This window comes from Episyrphus balteatus, chromosome 1 (assembly GCF_945859705.1).
Source record: "Episyrphus balteatus chromosome 1, idEpiBalt1.1, whole genome shotgun sequence".
Classification (NCBI taxonomy): Eukaryota; Metazoa; Arthropoda; class Insecta; order Diptera; family Syrphidae; genus Episyrphus; species Episyrphus balteatus.
This window is the reverse complement of record NC_079134.1, coordinates 45,736,097-45,750,830: the sequence shown is the minus strand read 5'-3', so window position 1 is coordinate 45,750,830 and position 14,734 is coordinate 45,736,097. Positions and strand designations below refer to the sequence as shown.

General features: G+C 30.2%; 1 protein-coding gene and 1 long non-coding RNA gene across 2 annotated transcripts; both read left to right on the top strand.

Moving 5' to 3' along the window:
* LOC129906122 (uncharacterized) lies at positions 1-1,467 on the top strand. The gene is made up of 3 exons (XR_008770718.1): positions 1-123; positions 882-1,242; positions 1,299-1,467. It is a non-coding gene; the product is annotated as an uncharacterized LOC129906122 (long non-coding RNA).
* Positions 1,468-4,121: 2,654 nt separating this feature from the next.
* LOC129919429 (phenoloxidase-activating factor 2-like) lies at positions 4,122-14,305 on the top strand. The gene is made up of 4 exons (XM_056000340.1): positions 4,122-4,248; positions 5,133-5,541; positions 5,607-6,469; positions 13,429-14,305. The coding sequence occupies exons 2-4, from the start codon at positions 5,191-5,193 to the stop codon at positions 14,162-14,164; spliced, it is 1,950 nt and encodes a 649-aa protein (XP_055856315.1). The 5' UTR covers positions 4,122-4,248; positions 5,133-5,190; the 3' UTR covers positions 14,165-14,305.
* The last annotated feature ends 429 nt before the right edge of the window (positions 14,306-14,734 follow it).

The following is a 14,734-nucleotide window of genomic DNA, read 5'->3' as shown; positions in this document are numbered from 1 at the left end:
GAGCAAAAGCATACATATATGACAACATAAAAGGAATCTTTGGAAGCTAATAGAATAGATCAGACAGTTTTATTATAACCGTTTAACCGTTCAGTACACAATTTAACACGAGTTCTCTGAAAGGTACCTATTACTTCAAGTACTTTTTTCTGGATAATTGAATTTTAACTTTTTGATTTTTTTTTTTTTTCAAAAACAAGAATATTGCATAATCTGGTGTTTTGATGAGTTGGTTATCCGTCAAGTTTTTTGAATTAATTAACTGTGAATTATTGAAATTACCTAAGTGTTTGATTTACGATTTAGCTGAAATCAAAATAATGATGAGGAACTTTTGTTATCTGCTCCCCAAAATTCTATAATAAATCTTTTGCAGTAAAATAGTTCCATTTTCGAGAATCAATACAATTTAAGTGTTATAGTTTTTGAGTTACTTAATTCTATTTCTTCGGTCGCTCTTTTTTCGTGTTGATTGTTTATTCTTCTGGAGAAGCCAATGTTCTACCGTTCTTTTTGCCTGTAGAGCTTATAGGCTTCTTTTTTTTTTTTCTTTTTTAGCAGTGCCACTTACGTTTGTTTAATTACGTTTGATTGCAGGCATTCATCATCAGCGCGTTAATGCGTTCATGGGACAGTTAAGGAATCAACAATATATATGTTTATTGTATAAAGCCAACCCGCTTCTTATTGGCCATTATTCTTTTATTAGTTTATTGAGTTCAAATTTAAAAAAAAGTATGTTTTGGGTATACAATTATTGAGGTTGTTCTTTTGGATCTTCTTCAGTTGGTTGAGTAGCGTTAGCCAATTATTCTCGATATTAAAATTATTTATTATAAACATATTTCAAAAAAGCTAAAAACTTATTTCTCCAATTTCAGATTTGACAATTTTGTGATGAATGCAAAATTTATTCTCATCCCAATTTTTCTAATTGGATCATGTGTGGCTCAGAAAGACGCGGATGATTTACTGAATGATGTACTGAATGATGTTTTTCCAAGAGAATCGAATTTTGAAACTATAGACCATCCTGTTACAACAGTTGCACAAAAAAACATACCACGACAACTAACGGGCAACTCATTTCAGCCATGTGGTACACGTCCTGATATGGTATGTGTTCGTAAGTATCTTTGCAAAAATGGAAAAGTGAACATATATGGTACATACTTGATTGAACCTCGCATGGGTTCTGAATGTAATTCTATTTTGGAAAAATGCTGTGATATTAGTGAAATAGTAAGAAAACTTTGATAAAACTTTGAATCTTTTTTACAGTTTTGTTTTTATTAAAGTTAGATGAGCCAATTTTAAACCCAATCCCAATAACCAGGGGCGAAGCGAGGGTCCAAGCCATGTGGGGTGAGATTCAGTGAAATGCCGACCCATTTTGTGAATTTGCCGACTGTATCCCATTTTTTTTTTAAACAATTGAGAAAAGAAATAAAACTATAGTTTTCACGATTAAGCATTTAATTACACCGGCACACAAAATAAAAAAAGTGTCATGTACCAGCAAAAAGACCTATCTTTCTATATGTTTTTGGGCACACTGAATCCGAATTTCAAGTTTGTTTGCCCCTGTCACCCTCCAGTTTTGAGTAAAATGCAAAAAACTCAAAAAAGGGAAGTTTTTTGCCTTTTTTTTGAGTCTTTTTTACATTTTCCTCAAAACTGGATTGTGACCGGGCCAAACGGACTTGAAATTCGGATTCAGCGTGCGTGAGAAAAGAAATAAAACTATAGTTTTCACGATTAAGCATTTAATTACACCGGCACACAAAATAAAAAAAGTGTCATGTACCAGCAAAAAGACCTATCTTTCTATATGTTTTTGGGCACACTGAATCCGAATTTCAAGTTTGTTTGCCCCTGTCACCCTCCAGTTTTGAGTAAAATGCAAAAAACTCAAAAAAGGGAAGTTTTTTGCCTTTTTTTTGAGTCTTTTTTACATTTTCCTCAAAACTGGATTGTGACCGGGCCAAACGGACTTGAAATTCGGATTCAGCGTGCCCAAAAACATATAGAAAGATAGGTCTGGTTCCTGGTACATGACACGTTTTTTATTTTGTGTGCCGGTGTTATTAAAATAATAACCTATAATAACAGAAAAAAAAAAATAAAGAATGTATCGTCGCTGTAGTTCTAATACCTCGTAACCCAGAAAAGTCTATTTTCAGGAGAGCCAAAAAACTAAGTATGAAATGTATGAGAATCAATACAAATGATTTGGTTTTGATTAAGCGTAGCTCTGACAATATCGATGTTAGGCAAACAGGGTCTTTTCTATTACATCTGGATTTTTTTCAACAATATAATTGCATCATTAGTCCAAAATCGCCTTTTTGTGGGTTACGAGGTATTAGAACTACCGCGACGGTATAATATTCTTTAATAATAAAAAAAAAAAATATTTTTGGTAAAAGAAAATAAATTAGGCACATTTGTAGAAAATATATACATAAAATTGACTTTTAATTTAAAGTCTAACCCTGCGATATTTTTACAATGCCCATTTTTCGACAGCCTAGCTTAGTTGAATTTTATCAACTATATCTTTTGAGAAATATGGCAGCTTCAACGAATTTAACCTTTTTTTCACCCATGGACGTACGCAAATAATTGAGAACTCTTAATGACCGCTCACAAGAAGATGAAGTCATAGGAGCGGTAAACATGTAGTAAACTAACTTGAAGGCTAACTGAATTACATTTCTTAGTTCAAATACCTCTTTGGTAATGTCGAAATTCGAGCATTTGTTGCAAGAAAAAAGAGGAATTTGCAATTCAGTTAAATAGGATTGGAATTGGTTCCACAATAGATTCGACTAATTCTATTGTGGCATTGGCTCTTAGAAGCGGGTATATTTTAAAATTTCTCAAAAAAGGTTCAAAAATGGTTAAATTATCTTTTACGCGTGACGTAAAAGTTTGAAGAAGCTGTAAAAGTCAAAAATTGTGCCAACAAAAACAATTAAAGGCATTTTACAGCCAAGTAACTGAGTTATGCAGTATTTTACATGTGTCTTAGGAACAGTAAAATTTGTATGTATTTTGTATCTTTGATGTTAATACTATACGTGCTTCAGTAAGATCATTGGATTTATTTATTTCTAATTATTTTTATTAAATTAATTTTTGCAAAAGTATAAAAGAATGTCTTTTAAAACTTTGAGATAACGGTTTTTAAGTAAACGAGAAAAATAAATTACGGGCGAGCCGAGTTCGGGAAGTGGTAGGTATGAGTTTTTAATGGTAAAAAATGGTACCTATATCTCGATTTCCGGCAAAACTACAAGTCCTATGAAAAAAAAGTTGTATGGCAAGGTTGTAGGTAATAAAAAGATGTACAGCTTATGCATGAACAATTTTTTCACATAACCTCAAAATTTATGTGAAAAATTAAAAAAACCGAGTTTTTGGTTTTTTATTTCTATCTTTTTCAAAAAGATGTTTTTTTCTACAAAATTTGGTGAAAACTTACCTTATTATGTCCCGAATACACAGTAATTTATTTGATTTAAAATATTTATTTTTTAACCTTTTTTTTTACTTAATACCAAAAAAACACCCTAATTTTCAATCGAAAATTCACGTGTCAAAATATCAGCTTTTTTCAAAAAATCGGTGGGCATTTTGTTCGTTAAAATCTCTACTTTCTAATAGTGTAAACAAAAATTTACATTAGTACACCAAAGTGCATGTTCTCGGAAAATGCAACAAGCTTGAATTCGAAATTTTTTTTATCATTATTTACAATTTTGGGCTATTTATTAAAATTTACACTTAAATTACTTAAAAACAATAACATTAATCAATGTAACATAAAGTCTTATGGTTTTTGAGTAATTTAAGTGTAAATTTTAATAAATAGCCCAAAATCCTACTATGATTTTTTTTGGTTTCAAAAATTATCGACCCTGGGCTGTTATAGATTAAAGTATAAGCAAATTATAAATATCAAGTGAAAAAAAAAAAATATATTGATAAGCATTTCAATATTTTTTGCAAAGTTTGCCCTGATTAAGAATGAAGAAGTATTTTGGTCCACCTACCAAAACATCCGCATTTGTTATAAAAAAAAACCCAATCTTATCAGTCGCTTTTATTATAAAACCTATTTTTAGCAAAAATATACATATGACAACATAAAAGGAATCTTTGAAAGCTAATAGAATAGATCAGACAGTTTTATTATAACCGTTTAACCGTTCAGTACACAATTTAACACGAGTTCTTTGAAAGGTATTACTTGAAGTTCTTTTCTGGATAATTGAAATAAAACTTTTTGATTTTTTTTTTTTTTTTTTCAAAAAACAAGAATATTGCAAAATCTGGTGTTTTGATGATTTGGTTATCCGTCAAGTTATTTTCTTGAATTAATTAACTGTGAATTGTTAAGGTTAATTATTGAAATTACTTAAGGATTTTTCTGAAATCAAAATAATGATGAGGAACTTTTGTTATCTGCTCCCCAAAATTCTATAATAAGTCTTTTGCAGTAAAATAGTTCCATTTTCGAGAATCAACACAATTTAAGTGCTATAGTTTTTGAGTAACTTCATTGTCAGGCTGAAAAAAATGTAATAGATCCTTCTATTTCTTGGGTCGCTCTTTTTTCGTGTTGATTGTTTATTCTTCTGGAGAAGCCAATGGTCTACCGTTCTTCTTGCTTGTAGAGCTTTTAGGCTTTCTTTTTTTTTGCTTTTTTTGCAGTGCCACTTACGAACGTTTTTTGTTTAATTACGTTTGATTGCAGGCATTCATTATCAGCGCATTAAATAATGCGTTAATGGGCCAGTTAAGGAATCGGATAACACGATCATTTGACAATATATATGTTTATTGTATAAAGCCAAACCGCTTCTTGTTGGACTTTATTCTTTAATTAGTTCATTGAGTTCAAATTAAAACAAAAGAATATGATTTGGGTGTGCCATTTATTAAGGTTGTTCATTTGGATCTTCTTCAGTTGGTTAAGGTCCATTTTCTTCACTCGGAGTTGAACAAAACTTGAGAATTTTTATATTAAAAATTCTCAAGTTATGTTCAACTCCGAGTGAAGAAAATGGACCTAAGTAGCTTAAGCCAAGTCTTATTATAGACATATTTTTTATTATTTATTATAGACATATTTCAAAACAGCTAAAAACTTATTTCTCCAATTTCGGATTTGACAATTTTGTGATGAATGCAAAATTAATTCTCATCCCAATTTTTCTAATTGGATCATGTGTGGCTCAGAATCACGCGAATGATATACTGAATGATGTACTGAATGATGTTTTTCCAAGTGATCAAGTACTTAGAGAATCGAATTTTGAAACTATAGACCATCCTGTTACAACAGTTGCACAAAAAAACATACCACGACAACTAACGGGCAACTCATTTCAGCCATGTGGTACACGTCCTGATATGGTATGTGTTCGTAAGTATCTTTGCAAAAATGGAAAAGTGAACATATATGGTACATACTTGATTGAACCTCGCATGGGTTCTGATTGTAATATTGGTTTGAAAACTTGCTGTGAAATAGTAAGAAAACTTTGATAAAACTTTAAGTCTTTTTTAACAGTTCTGTTTTTTTTTTTTAATTCAAGTCAGATAAGCCAATTTTAAACCCAATCCCAATAAGAATTGGATGTGGTTATAGAAATAAAAATGGAGTTGGAATAAAAGTCAAAGAACTCACTGATGACGAGGCTGAATTTGGTGAATTTCCATGGATGGTGCTGATTTCGGAGAAAATGACTAGTAATGGCAAAGTTGTAAAATCTCCCAAATGTGGAGGTTCTTTGATAGCTCCAACAGTCGTTTTAACTGGAGCTCACTGTGTGAATACCACACAAATCCTGAATTATCGGGTCAGAGCTGGTGAATGGGAATCTAATTCAAATGCCGAACCATATCCACATCAGGACAGACAAGTCGTAGAAATAATTATGCATGAAAACTTTAATGCTGAAAATTTGAAAAACAATATTGCTCTACTTTTCCTCGAGTCACCATTCGATGAGGCTCCTCACATCAAAACAGTTTGTTTGCCACCAGTCAACACAAATTTTGACATGTCACGTTGTTTCACCTCTAGCTGGGAAATGAAACAATTCGAAACCGGAAAATACCCAAAAATTATGAAGAAGATTGAGCTGCCAGTAGTTCCAAATGCTAAATGTCAAAACGACTTAAGACAAACTCGTTTAGGTCCATTATTTAAATTGCATTCCAGTTTTATGTGTGCTGGTGGAGAAATTGGAAAAGATACTTGCAAAGGAAACGGTGGTTCACCATTAGTTTGTCCAATGGCCAACAATCCCGATCGTTACTACCAAGTTGGAGTTGTTTCTTGGGGTATTGGATGTGGTGATAAAAATGTGCCTGGTGTTTATGCAAACATTCCACATCTCCGTTCTTGGATTGATGAACAATTGGCTAATAAAGAGATCGATGCAAAATATTTTACGCCATAAATGTGCCTTTAATAAATAATAAAAGTGGAAAAACTCAGTGCTAAAAAAATAACAATTAAAAATAGAACAAAAATTGTTCAGCTTCATTTGATAGCGAAATACTAGTTAATAAACTTTTTTATTACTCCTTGAATTGCTTCAGAAAATAAAAACCATTAAATGCTTATAATAAGACTTTTGATTTAGATTTTCTTGAAACAATGCAAATTGGAAAGGTGACGAAATGGCATTAATACTGCTTTTAATTCTTTTTACATTGAGTCAAATTTTCTCAAGTGGGCCACCTAAAACCGACTTCTCGAATTAGATACTTTGTTTTGTAGGTATATATTGGAAGATTTTAATGTTAAAAATAATATTCCAAAGTATTTTTGAAAAATTTCAATTTTGTTAAAAGTTATAAGCAAATGAAATTTTTCAGGTCTTTTTGTTAAAATGGCTTTATCTCAGTAATGAAATGATAAAAATAAATAAAACTTGGTACACATATTACCAATTGTACACACAACAATTTACTAAAAAAAAAATTTTCAAAAAAAAAATTATTTATAAATAATTGATTTTGTTATAAACAATTTCATTTTTTACTAACTTCTGGAGTATGTAGGAAAACCATTTTTCTTATATTCGATTTGAAATTTTATAAGCTTTCATTATCTGAAAGAAAATTTTAGTGCAATTCATAAGAAAAAAAGTTATGCATGTTTAAACTTTGCCGAATATTTATTTTTAATAGCACTTTTCAACAAAATTGAACTTTTTTTTGCCACAAGAACCAAAATATACTTTCTAGAGGTTTTTAGGGTGCTGAACTTGAATCCGAAGTCAGAAAAATTTGATTGGCCTCCGTTTTTGAAATATTACCGTTATAAAAAGCAAAAAAGCTTAATTTTGGCTGTTTTCGAGGTTATGTTTTTATGTGGGCTAATTCCTTATAAACAAATTTGTAACGGCCATATTATTCACTAGTTTAAAAAATACATCTGGATGTAAAATTGTCAAATGTCAAAAATAAATCCAAATCCAGAATAGTTATCCCGATTTTAACTATAAAAATAGTTAAAAAATAGTTAAAAATGACTATTTTTTTGTCTGTGTGATAGTGAATATCATGGATTTGGATTTATTTTTGACATTTCAATTTCTTTACATCCAGATGTATTTTTTAAACCAGTGAATAATATGGCCGTAAGGGTGTCTATGAGAACATATTTTATTCTTTCGAAAGCTGTTTAAATCTTTTCGATATCTCTTTTATTTTTCATTTTTCAAAAATACTTTAACATAAAAATCTTCCAATATATACAAAAAAAAAGTATCAAATTCGAGAAGTCGGTTTTAGGTGGCCCACTTGAGAAAATTTGACTCATTCACATCCAGTTCAACGATCATACATCGATTACGTATATCATTACCTACTGTCAATAAGGCCATGTGTGGTGTGAGTTGGGTTGAATATTTAAAGGCGAAAAGATACATTTTTAGCTGCCAAAAATGTATATTGCTGTGGGAGCATTTCAAGTTTTTATCTTTATACAGGGTGAGTAAAGGATCAAACGAAATAAGGCCAACTTAAGGGCTCTCAGAATTTGTTAACTTGTTCATCCTAAATCCTTACTGGTTTCCGATTAAATGCAGTTATTGTGAAACTGTGAGAAATCCCTACTTTGCAACAGTATTTTGCTTCGCCCATTAATGATTTTTGTTTTTTACAATTCTTTCACTAAAGCATTGCCTAATAATAAGAAACGCTTAATTTATCAAAAGATTTTGTATTTCATACGCCATTTTGCTGCAAATTAGTTAACGAAATTTTGATTTCTTACAGGTGAAAACCGGTGTGAAACTGGTTTTTATTTAAAAAAAAAGTTGTTCCAGTACCTATTGCAGCTTTCAAAAACGTAGTTATTAAAGTTTTCAAAGTTAAAGTTAGATCGAAAGATATTACTATTTGAGTTCATCAAAACAGGGTTTTTTAGAGCAAAAAACAAACATAGATTAACACATTATTTCTCTTTGAACAAAAGCCTCTATTTTTAAAGTAAATTTTTAGGGAACAAAAGCCTCTATTTTTAAAGTAAATTTTTAGGGAACCCGGCCGAACAGATGATCTTTTTATTCTATTGTCGGTAATTAAAAATACTTTAAAGTCTATAGGTTAAAAATTGCCGATGTTGGCGTATTGTTTTTTTAAATTGAAATTTAAAAAAAATGGAAATTACTTCAATTTCATTGGATTTTTTGATAAAAACTGAAATTTTTCCATTGAAATAATTGATTTTCTCAAAGACTTTTAATACAGTAAAATAAGGAGAAAAAAGGGGTAAATCTCGGAATGAATGTTAGTAGAAATTTTTTTTGCTCAATATCTTCCTTTTGCCATTCTATAACATATCTCAAAAGTCTAGAAAAATCTCATGTCCCCTTGTCGCGATTTCAAGGTCAAATCGCGAAATGAAGATTTTCAAAATTAGCAAAAATAGGCTATGGTATTATATACACATATGATACATGATTTCAAGGTATTTTTTAATGCTGATTCCAAAAAATCTAAAATTAAGACAATCTGACGTCTCTGGAAAAAGTTATACCTGTTTTTCATCTGTCAACTCATATTATTATAACAGTTGCAAACTTACTGCCGAAAAACCCTTAAAAGTTATGGTAGATGAACCAAATTTTGCATGAAGATTTTAGAATCCATCATCATTAAAAATCAAAACAATCCCTTACAAAAAATATATATACCTACGAAAATAATGGCATTTTTTGATGGAGGGGCAAATTTTAGGATATGCACTAAAGAAGATTCTTGTTCATCTTAGGAATAAGTGCAAATAGGCTATTTTTTTCATTTTAATCTTTGTTTGGATATTCTTTAACTATCCTCAAAAATCTAAAAAAATCTCATGTCCGCAAGTCCTAATTTTCTTGGTTTGAAAATAAGGTGCAGATTTTAAAAAATTGGAAAACTACACTTCAGATATTTGTGTCAGATCAACATGAATAAGGTGCATTACTTTTCAGGGATGGTCAGGTTGACTTGTTTGTGAGTTTTGTTGGAATTAGTGTTAAAAAATACCTTTAAATCATGTCGCTTATGTTGGTATACATATAAAAATTTAAACTTTTCTTATTAATTTTTTAAAATCTGCACCTTATTTTCAAACCAAGAAAATTAGGACGGCAAAAATTTAAAAAAAAATTTAAAAAAATTAAAATTTTTGATTTATACACAAATTTTTGAATGCAATATTTGAAAAGAATTAAAAACCAATAAAACTGCATTTAAAATTATGTGATAGGTGAAAGCAAAAACTACGAAAACAGCTAATAATTTCAAAAACCAAAATAAAATATTAAAAAAATTTTTGAGAAAAAAATTTTTATGTATGAGTTAAAAATTTCCCATACAAATTTGTATGGGGAAAGTATGACCTTAGAGGCACGGGTTAATGACCTCCAAAAAATTTGTTTTTGCTAAATTCCCAGTATTTAGGCCCTAAACTTTCGATCTGGGGGGTGTCACCCCCGAAAACATCACTTTGGGAAATAACGGACACCCTAATGTGTATATACTACCATAGCCTATTTTTGCTAATTTTGAAAATCTCCATTTCGCGATATAACCTTGAAATCGCGACAAGCGGACATGAGATTTTTCTAGACTTTTGAGATATGTTATAGAATGGCAAAAGGAAGATATTGAGCAAAAAAAATGTCTACTAACATTCATTCCGAGGTTAAACCCTTATTTAACTGGATTATTTGACAAATAAGAACTTTAAACTTTTGCTATTTAACGTTCAACAATATGAACTATTGAATGAAAAAAAATAACTTTATATTTTAATGTTGACCTTAAAAAAAAAAAGTTTATTTCTTTTTCAAAACTTCTATTAAAAAAAGTTCTTCGAAAATGAAGTATTTTTTAATTTTTTTTCATAAACTGTAATACATATTATTATAGGAATTTTGTAGTGACCTCTTCAAATAGTTTTTCATATAATGTAATACATATTGACATTTCCATTTAAAATTTTTCATAATAAATGTGGCCAAAACAATTTGAAAAAAAAAAAAAAATGGATTTTATATTGCGAAAAAGTTTAAAAAACGACATGTTAAAATTTTTTACATAGTTTTTTTTTTCAAAAATCTAAGTTTAATTACCATTTTTTCAAAAACCCTTAACTTAATTTTAATTTTACAAATATGAATAAGATTCTAGCTTTTTAAAAATTTATATTAAAATATTGTACTTCTTGCCGTTGTGTTCAAATATTTGTTTTTGTGTTTGAAGTCAATTTGTGAGAAAAACGATAGAAGATTGTCCTTCACTCCCATATAGTTGTTTTCCTTAAATTGCCTAGACAACCTTTTGGCATTAGTAAATTTATGAAATTGAAGCAACATTTTTGAAAAAAATTTGTTTGTTCACAAAAATATTCAATTAAACTTAATAAATCAAAATCGGAAACATCGGCAATTTTTATTCTATAGACTTTAAAGTATTTTTAATAACCGACGTTTGAAAAAAAAGATCATCAAAATGAGAGCTGTTCGGCCGGGTTCCCTAATATTGCCATTTTTTTTTTAACTTTAGTTACTCTACTATAGAAGAGAAATAAACAAACAATAGTTCGAGAAAATTTGTTTTGTTTTTGTTTTTGCTCTGAAAAACCTTGTTTTGTTGAATTCAAATTGTAATATCTTTCGGTCTAACTTCAACTTTGGGAACTTTTATTTTGGATGCTTTATGAATAATAAAAACAAATACCAAATCAATGCACTTAATTTCATCTTTTCGGTTTAGATTAGATGGAAATGTAAATGTTGTAAAAAAATGCCATATTAGAGAACTTAATTCTTTAATTTTATAAATTTAATTTAAGTTTTTCGTAAGGTAACGCAGTTGTCTTTCGATCGCTTTTTTTTAGGAATAAAGAAATGTCATTTGAAAAATGGGTGCAAACTTGATTAAGGGGCAGTAAGACTTAAGATCACACTCATTTTTTTCTAGGAGTTTGGAGCTCTATTTTTTTTAAATATTTTAGTTTTTTTCACATTTTGGGGGCAATTTTATACTTATTTTTAAGTTATGCTTCTTAAACTGTTTGTTAACATTTTTCAGAAAAATTTTTATCGAAGCTAATGTATTTGGATTCATTAAGTCTAAAAATAACACTGGTTTCTTTCTAGCTCTAATTTTTAGATATTTTTCATTTTTCACATTTTGGGGTAATTTCATTGTAGTTTTTAGTTTCGGTCTGTAAAATTTTAGTATGTTGGGCAGTGTTATAGATTAAAGTATAAATAAATTATAAATATCAAGTGAAAAAAAAAAATATATTGATAAGCATTTCAATATTTTTTGCAAAGTTTGCCCTGATTAAGAATGAAGAAGTATTTTGGTCCACCTACCAAAACATCCGCATTTGTTATAAAAAAAACCCAATCTTATCAGTCGCTTTTATTATAAAACCTATTTTTAGCAAAAATATGCATATGACAACATAAAAGGAATCTTTGAAAGCTAATAGAATAGATCAGACAGTTTTATTATAACCGTTTAACCGTTCAGTAAACAATTTAACACGAGTTCTCTGAAAGGTACCTATTACTTCAAGTACTTTTTTCTGGATAACTGAATTTTAACTTTTTGATTTTTTTTTTTTTTTTCAAAAACAAGAATATTGCAAAATCTGGTGTTTTGATGAGTTGGTTATCCGTCAAGTTTTTTGAATTAATTAACTGTGAATTATTGAAATTACCTAAGTGTTTGATTTACGATTTAGCTGAAATCAAAAAAATGATGAGGAACTTTTGTTATCTGCTCCCCAAAATTCTATAATAAATCTTTTGCAGTAAAATAGTTCCATTTTCGAGAATCAATACAATTTAAGTGTTATAGTTTTTGAGTTACTCCCTTCTATTTTTTCGGTCGCTCTTTTTTCGTGTTGATTGTTTATTCTTCTGGAGAAGCCAATGTTCGACCGTTCTTCTTGCTTGTAGAGCTTATAGGCTTCTTTTTTTTGCTTTTTTAGCAGTGCCACTTACGTTTGTTTAATTACGTTTGATTGCAGGCATTCATCATCAGCGCGTTAATGCGTTCATGGGACAGTTAAGGAATCAACAATATATATGTTTATTGTATAAAGCCAACCCGCTTCTTATTGGCCATTATTCTTTTATTAGTTTATTGAGTTCAAATTTTAAAAAAGTATGTTTTGGGTATACAATTATTGAGGTTGTTCATTTGGATCTGCTTCAGTTGGTTGAGTAGCGTTAGCCAATTATTCTCGATATTCAAATTATTTTTTATAGACATATTTTAAAACTAAAAACTTATTTCTCCAATTTCAGATTTGACAATTTTGTGATGAATGCAAAATTTATTCTCATCCCAATTTTTCTAATTGGATCATGTGTGGCTCAGAATGACGTGAATGATATACTGAATGATGTTTTTAACACAAACTCTCCAAATGAAATAGGTAAGTGATCAAGTACTTAGAGAATCGAATTTTGAAACTATAGACCATCTTGTTACAACAGTTGCACAAAAAAACATACCACGACAACTAACGGGCAACTCATTTCAGCCATGTGGTACACGTCCTGATATGGTATGTGTTCGTAAGTATCTTTGCAAAAATGGAAAAGTGAACATGTATGGTACATACTTGATTGAACCTCGCATGGGTTCTGGATGTAATTCTATTTTGGACAAATGCTGTGATATTAGTGAAATAGTAAGAAAACTTTGATAAAACTTTAAATCTTTTTTACAGTTTTTTTTTTTTTTTTAATTTAAGTTAGATGAGCCAAATCGAATCCCACTCCCATTAACAGTTGGATGTGGTTATAGAAATAAAAATGAAATTGGAATCAGAATCAGTGAATCCACTGTTAACGAAGCTGAATTTGGTGAATTTCCATAAATGGTGAGAATTTTGGAGAGAAATATAAGTGAAGGCAAAGTTGTAAGCTCTTTCAAATGCGGAGGTTCTTTGATAGCTCCAACAGTCGTTTTAACTGGAGCTCACTGTGTAAACTCTTTTCAAGCCCTTAATTATAAGGTCAGGGCTGGTGAATGGGAATCTAATTCAAATGCCGAACTATATCCTCATCAGGACAGACAAGTCGTAGAAATAATTATGCATGAAAATTTTAATGCTGAAAATTTGAAAAACAATATTGCCCTACTTTTCCTCAAGACAGCATTCGATGCGGCTCCTCACATCAAAACAGTTTGTTTGCCACCAGTCAACACAAATTTTGACATGTCACGTTGTTTCACCTCTGGCTGGGAAATGAAACAATTCGGAACCGGAAAATACCCAAAAATTATGAAGAAGATTGAGCTGCCAGTAGTTCCAAATGCTAAATGTCAAAACGACTTAAGACAAACTCCTTTAGGTCCATTATTTAAATTGCATTCCAGTTTTATGTGTGCTGGTGGAGAACATAACAAAGATACTTGCTCAGGAGACGAAGGTTCACCATTAGTTTGTCCAATGGCCAACAATCCCGATCGTTACTACCAAGTTGGAATTGTTTCTTGGGGTATTGGATGTGGTGGCGAAAATGTGCCTGGTGTTTATGCAAACATTCCACATCTCCGTTCTTGGATTGATGAACAATTGGCTAATAGAGATATCGATGTAAATTTTTTCACGCCATAAATGTGGATTTAATTATGTGGACAATCAGTGCTAAAAACAAACAACTAAAACTAGAGCAATATCGTTTGGTAGCTAAATTCTAGTAAATAGACTTTTTTATTAATCCTTGAATTGCTTCCGAAAATAAAAACCATTAAATGCTTATAATAAGACTTTTGATTTAGTTTTTCTTGAAACAATGTAAGTTGGAAAGGTGACGGTTTTACATTTTTATTCACATCCATATCGCAGTTCAATGATCATACATCGATTAAGTATACATCATCACTGTCACTAAGGCCATGTGTGGTGTGAATTGGGTTAAATATTTAGCCGGGAATAAATTTTGACTCTATAGAGGCAAAAAGATACATTTTTAGCTGCCAAAAGTGTAGGTATATTGCTCTGGGAGCATTTCAAGTTTTTGATTTTTAAACAGGGTGTCCCAAAAGTAATGGATCAAACAAAATATGCTAATAGGCCAACAAATGGGCTCTCAGAATTTGGTAACTTGTTCATCCCAAATCCTTGACGGTTTTCGATTAAATACATTTTGTTATTTTCAGTCAAAATTGTATTTATGAAGTGGAC

Coding starts and splice junctions, on each gene's coding strand:
- LOC129919429 (XM_056000340.1), top strand. CDS start 5,191: ATGAATGCAAAATTAATTCTCATCCCAATTTTTCTAATTGGATCATGT. Junction 5,542..5,606: donor TGAAAACTTGCTGTGAAATA/GTAAGAAAACTT, acceptor TTTTAATTCAAG/TCAGATAAGCCAATTTTAAA. Junction 6,470..13,428: donor ATCGATGCAAAATATTTTAC/GCCATAAATGTG, acceptor ATAAATGGTGAG/AATTTTGGAGAGAAATATAA.